The sequence below is a fragment of the Rhinichthys klamathensis genome, unplaced genomic scaffold, assembly GCF_029890125.1.
Source record: "Rhinichthys klamathensis goyatoka isolate OS25496 unplaced genomic scaffold, OSU_Roscu_1.1 h1tg000159l_1, whole genome shotgun sequence".
NCBI classification, from domain to species: domain Eukaryota; kingdom Metazoa; phylum Chordata; class Actinopteri; order Cypriniformes; family Leuciscidae; genus Rhinichthys; species Rhinichthys klamathensis.
The window spans coordinates 1,323,211-1,329,546 of NW_026606693.1; the positions used below are offsets into that span (position 1 = coordinate 1,323,211).

Genomic DNA, 6,336 nt, shown 5'->3' on the forward strand with positions numbered 1-6,336 from the left:
ATAGTGAAAGAGACAATTACCATAAAATGACATCCAGGCAAACTCCAATTTATATGCTTTTATACATGGTAGATTGGTAAGATTGCGATTCCTTTTTCATTATATGGCAGGTCATTTGCCAATTTAGCAGAATTAAAAAGATATTCCCACACACACCTTAACCTACTTGTGAAATACAAACACTGAAAGACATAATATAATCGATTATGTATTGCAATCACATTGTGTTGTATTATCCTGGCATTAAAGAGCACAGCCGAGTTTGACATTTCACTTGGACCTCACTATCAGTGACGCATGTAAACACATGGGCAGAGATGCTCTTTATTTCTGAGATACTTTAACACAATATTCCCCAAAATTAAACAATTCACAAAAAAGGGAAAAGCCTTTGGAAATTCCTTTAAAAAAAAATATCACTGAGGATGACTCAGATAATGTCAAATTAGGTACATTTATTAATGCTGTTAAACATGTTTAATCTAAAGCAATAATGTGAGCACTTTGTGCTGCAATAATGAACTTCAATCATCTTATCTTTTGTTGTACAGGATAGTAAAGAGTTGACAGGAACGCGCAGAAAACCATAAAGGCTTTGAGTATATCTATACCTTTACATAAACAATTTCAGCATTTCATTACTGATCTAAATTCTTCTTTTCTCTATGATATGATCCTGACAGATGAATCTCTACCAACCCCAAACGCAGGGTATAAGGGTTCAGTGAAAGTGGTCTGGACTCTGTGAAGGAGAGTCAGTGTGTCAGAGACGCTGTAGAAGGACAGAGTTCCTGCTCTGTGATCCAGATACACTCCTATTCTAGAGGAGGAGAAAGCAGGGATTGGGACATGCTTATCATCATGTCTGACATAAAAATTCTGGTCACAGTGGGTCAGTCTCCAGGACTTGCTATTAAACCCCAGTCTGCAGTCTTTACTCTTTCCTTTACGAGTAATTCCTATGTAGGAAACTGCTACAGACCAGTCGTTCCCACTGCACTCGACCTCCCAGTAACAGCGACCGCACAAACCCTCTCGACACAAGACATTGCAATATCCATCAAATCGCTCTGGGTGATCAGGATACTGCTGGACTTCAGCTGAATTTGATACTTTTCTGTTCTCTTCTGACAAGATGAGGTTTTTGCGTGCTGTGTTTGGATCCAGTTGCAGTTGACAGAAATCTGATGAGGACGGAGGGACAAATAGATATTCAAATAAAGTCCTGCCATCCACACTTCCCCCTCACAATGTCACATTTTAATAGTTATTTCTAACAATAAGCAGATAAATTTATTATTTTTAATAAATAACAGATATAGAGATAGTTAATGAATATTATTAACTATCACTATGCAGTTGTGTGAGAGAACAATCTATAAAAATAAATCTCAACTTACACTGCAAAAATCCATTTGGAGTTTCAGATTCTGGAAACTCTGAGAAATGGACATTTGACACTAAAGGGGTAAGAAACACAATCGAATGTTTTGTTTTTATATGAAATCCAAACATTTGAATGAATCACCTTATTTTCAATTTAAAAAAAAAAAAATAGACCTTCTCGTGATATTCTGGCTGTTTCCTGTTGATAAACGTCCTCCAAAACCTCCTTAAACGCTGAGATTGAAATGTCTTTAAAAGACAGATGAGTGTGTTGAGTGATGGAAACGTCTTCAAATGAGGGTAAAACACACACAGACTGACAGCTCTGAAATGAGAATATTAAAAATAATTAAGACTTAATTTTTGAAGCAAAACAGATATTTTCCAAAACATAAAGCAAGCACGGCACAACAGTGTTTTATTTTATGGACGTTTCTCAACATTTTTGCATCATTACCTTCAGACACTGGATCTGATCATCAGTAACCAGAAGTTTGTCAATCTCTGCTTGTCTTTTTCTGAGTTCTGTCAGCTCTTGATCCAGATGTTTGTGAAGTTCCTCTGCTCGATCTATCTCAGTCTTCTCCTGAGCTCTGATCTGCTCTTTAATCTCAGAGCGTTTCTTCTCCAGAGAGCAGATGAGCTCAGTGAAGACCTTCTCAATGTCCTCCATGCTCTCTAGCGCTGAACTCTGTTGGACAGGAACAACAGCCTAAATACTGTATTTATAAGACCAGTTTCAATTAAATTACTCCATTATCATAAATATTTTCCAAATCCAGAGAGTAATTATGCATTCTATCAGTCAAATGAACTGGTAAAACTAAAATGTAGCTTGTTTATACTGGATTAGTTTTCCGGTTATTTGCAAACATACTTTATATAACTACAAAGAACTGAAAGCAATGCTTCCGAAAAATAAATTACTACTTTTGCATGCGCAAAAACTACATGAACCAGAAAACATTAGCATTGGCACATTTGTTGTTGTTGTTTGTAGGAGTATGTTTTCGCTCTTGTTTTTCCGCTGCAAATATCACTTAAGATTCTCTGTGGGATCTGTAATAATACGTCACTTTTACAAGCACTGTAAACATCACTGTCATACTCACTTTAAAAGACTTCACAGCTTCACGGAGTTCCCGCTTTCCTCTCTCTCGCTCCTGGATCAGCTTCTGACACGACACCTTTATCTCCTCTAACTCTTTCTGAAGATGTTAACAAAAGGAGGAAGTTGGTCAGTATCTCACTAATTTAAATTGGTAATTTTAAATTAAAGTACACAAGCGTTGATTACCTTTTTACTAGTCCATTCTGAATCCAAAGGCACCACATTGTGGTTTTTATGACCGTCAATCATACACAAGTAACAAATACACTGACGATCATCCTGGCAGTAAATCTCCAGTAGTTTCCCATGACTGAGACAGATGTTCTCCTGAATATCTCTGGAAGCTTGGACTAGTTTGTGCTTCATAAACGCAGGAGATTGATAGTGAAGCTGCAGGTGAGTTTGACAGAAGGAGGCCAAGCACTGCAGACAGGACTTTACAGCTCTGTTCTTCTCTGTAGTGCAAACATCACACTCCACAGCAGCCGTTTGTAGAGACGTCTTCTGCAGCGTCTCCATCATCTCAGCTATCAGAGTGTTCTTCTTCAGTAGAGGTCTCTGACTGAAGCTCTCTCTGCATTGGGGACAGCGGTACGGCGGCCCCTGCTCCTTCTGGCCCCAGCAGTCAGTAATACAGCTCATACAGTAACTGTGTCCACAGGGAATCGTCACCGGCTCCTTCAGAGGATCCAAACAGACTGGACAGCTGAACTGATCCTCATACTGACTCGCTGCAGATTCAGACATTTCTTTGCAGTGTTCAAAGATGAACAGATTATCCGTCTCTGTCCTGTAATTGCCAAGAAAAGCAAAGTTATTAAATGCTTGAGTGAAAGGACAAAGTCAAAGTGTCCAACCAAAAAATAGTTTGAGAGAAGCCTAATCACAATGGTAATCACAGTTTAAATTGTTTAACTGAGGAAAGAAATTCTGTTTTATGCTGATCAACTGCAGGCTGTAAATATTGTTGTATATGCTGTCAATAGAGTTGAACTTGTATTTATCCAGAATAGTCTTTTTAGTCATGATCACCACAGAAATAGATATGTATTTTAAAAGAACAAATCGCAAACGTAAAGAGTAAAAGTAGCCTACAGCTTTTAAGTCGGCATGTAACCCATTTCATTACTTACGTTTTGATTAGACAACAAAATCCAAAAATACTCGTTTAACAAAAGTAACGTTACAAAACAAAAATGTTGTTTTACCAGGCCTGATGCAATTTACAGGAGTAGAAACTCTGTACACACAATGCGATTTCCTTACCTCGACAGAAATACAACTCAAATATGATTTGCTTAACAGTTTTGCTCCAAAGAACAGCGGTGTTGATCTATAGAGGTTGAATAACTTATGAAGTGGAGGCGAAATAAGTTTCATTTCGCTTGAAATCAAATAGGCTAACTTACTTCCTGGTTCTCAGCGCGTAAAAATAAATAAAAACACAACAATGGGCGTGTGCTAGCTGTCTCAAAGAGGAGAGGCGAGAGAAAGATATATATTCACATGTGATCGACTGCTGACCATTATTGACCTGTAATTATTAAACTACACATTCACAATTGAAGATCATGAAGTAACGTTAGTTTATCTCGTCCACTACTGGGATAACGACGCTCTACCGAGGGTTGTTCCATAAAATACGCTAAGAAAAGTGGGATTAAACTCCAACACCTGACTTGAATGACTCTAACAAATAAGTTGGGGCTAAAGCGTTTTCGTAAAAGGTAATTGAAGTTCACGCAATCCCACTAATTTGATCCAGGTGTTTATCTAGTCTAGATAATTGCGTGTGCACCAGGTGTGCACGCGTGTCTGAAGCAGTCCTAGAGGTCGATCGAGGATCAAATCGATCCACCATCAAACAGCATATATTTTGTGCTGTTTTATGCGTTTATGCGTTTGAGTCTTTTCTTCAGTGCAAAACATACATTTCACAGGTATTTTCTCCATCTGTAAATGTTAGAAAGTCGTGCAAATATTTCCATTTTAATGCTAAACTTCACATTGAACGAGCGCTGCTGCGCGCATGCGCGCCAAACAGGAGCGCAATAATTCTGACTAAAATATACATTTTGCTTGGAAAATCCATATGCAATATTTTATAACACCAGAAATATATTTTAATTATAATGATTTATCTTTAGGATGTTGGATAAGTTGCAGTGAACTTATATCTCATTACACTCATATATTTTATACTTAAAATAATAAATAAAAAAATGCTCAGATAGCCTTATTGAGGGGAATTTGTTAAGAAACCAAATATAATAAAGATACAAAATATAGTTTTGGGTAGAGGACCTATGCTACTTAATAAAGATGACTTATACTTATTTAGAATGGTGAGAATCACAGCTTTTAATGCAATAATTTATTTTGGAGAAAATATGAATGCCCAGTTTTAAATGATTGGTTAGATTTAGTTTCTAAAGTACACTATGAAGAGGATAACATGAAATTAAGAGCAAAAGTATACATTTTGAAAAGATATGTGCAACTCTAAAATCAAAGAATATTCCAGGCCTAATATAAAGGAATACATATTAGCCACATTAACTACATTTTTATAGAACCCTCCCTCCCTTTTAATTCTAGCTATTTTTTATTTTATTTATTTACTTATTTAATATCGAATATGTGATATTTAAATAATATTATTGAATAACTCATTAGGAATTGTGTGTCATTATAATATGTGAATGTTTCATTTTTATTAATATTTATTGTTATTAATAAATATTTTGTCTTTTTTCCCTTTTTTCATATATAAAAGTGTCTAACTATATACTCATTGGTTATTGTTCTAATTATGTATTTTTTAGGCTATGTGTTGGTGGGTATTATCACAAAAGAAAAAATGTAGAAGGAAAAATAAGGAATATTTATTGAGGAAAAAATATGATGTCTTTAAAGGAACTGTCCATTTGTATAAATGTGTTTGAATTGAAAGACATAATAAAGTAATATATATATATGCAAAAATATTTGTAATTTTGACATTAGCCTTATTTAGAATTTTAAACCTACAAGTGTATTTCTATGATAGCAATAACTGTAAAGGGTCAATTGTAATGGGGTAAATTAAATGTAGGCTTATACTGTAGGCCAATTACTAGCTCAGGATCATCTTACAGTTAAAAAGTATATTGTACTGTATGTAAAGTATTGTAATTTTTAATTTGGGGATTTAAACTTCTGCTATTTTGGATTGTAATTTTCTAATGTTCTTCTAATAACCATGAAAATGTACTACAGCTGCCAAACAACACCAGAGAGAAATGTATTCATAAATCTTTAAAACAATCTAATTAAATCTTGGGCACAAAACATTCAGCCAGTAGGAAAATAAAACCTGTAGGATATATATATATATATATATATAGGCCTATATAACAACTTTAGGCAAGGCAAGGCAAGGCAAGTTTATTTATATAGCACATTCCATACACAATGGTAATTCAAAGTGCTTTACATAGAAGAAATTCAAATAATCAAAACAAATAAGAATAATTAAAAGAGTTTAAAATAAAAAATAAAATAAAATAGCTACAGTAAAAACAGTCGGACAAAGTGGCACAGTGCTCATTCAGTAAATGCACAGCTAAACAGATGTGTTTTGAGTCTGGATTTGAATGTGACTACTGTAGGAGCACATCTCCTGGAAGAGGTGTTAGTGAGGCCAGCAGGGGGCGCTCACCCTGTGGTCTGTGTGGGTCCTAACGCCCCAGTATAGTGACGGGGACACTATACTGTCAAAGAGCACCGTCCTTCGGATGAGACGTTAAACCGAGGTCCTGACTCTCTGTGGTCATTAAAAATCCCAGGATGTCTTTCGA

The 6,336-nt window shown here is 35.6% G+C and overlaps 1 protein-coding gene across 2 annotated transcripts; it reads right to left on the reverse strand.

Moving 5' to 3' along the window:
• Positions 1 to 633: 633 nt before the first annotated feature.
• Positions 634 to 3,314, reverse strand: LOC130091096 (tripartite motif-containing protein 16-like). 2 transcript variants are annotated; one of them, XM_056258795.1, is made up of 6 exons: positions 2,684 to 3,314; positions 2,499 to 2,594; positions 1,844 to 2,077; positions 1,561 to 1,711; positions 1,401 to 1,439; positions 634 to 1,184 (listed from the first exon to the last, which is right to left on the reverse strand). In XM_056258795.1, exons 1-6 carry the CDS (start codon positions 3,242 to 3,244, stop codon positions 664 to 666), a joined length of 1,602 nt encoding a protein of 533 aa, XP_056114770.1. In that variant the 5' UTR covers positions 3,245 to 3,314; the 3' UTR covers positions 634 to 663. The 2 variants fall into 2 exon arrangements, with proteins under 2 accessions (XP_056114770.1, XP_056114769.1); XM_056258794.1 differs by having other exon boundaries at positions 1,401 to 1,460.
• Positions 3,315 to 6,336: the final 3,022 nt, after the last annotated feature.

Excerpts from the sequence above, each read along its gene's own strand:
- LOC130091096 (XM_056258794.1), bottom strand. The coding sequence starts at position 3,244 with ATGTCTGAATCTGCAGCGAGTCAGTATGAGGATCAGTTCAGCTGTCCA. Across the intron at positions 1,461-1,560 it reads AGCCAGAATATCACGAGAAG|TGTCAAATGTCCATTTCTCA; the intron begins GTCTATTTTTTT and ends TTACCCCTTTAG. Across the intron at positions 1,185-1,400 it reads TCCAAATGGATTTTTGCAGT|ATTTCTGTCAACTGCAACTG; the intron begins GTAAGTTGAGAT and ends CGTCCTCATCAG.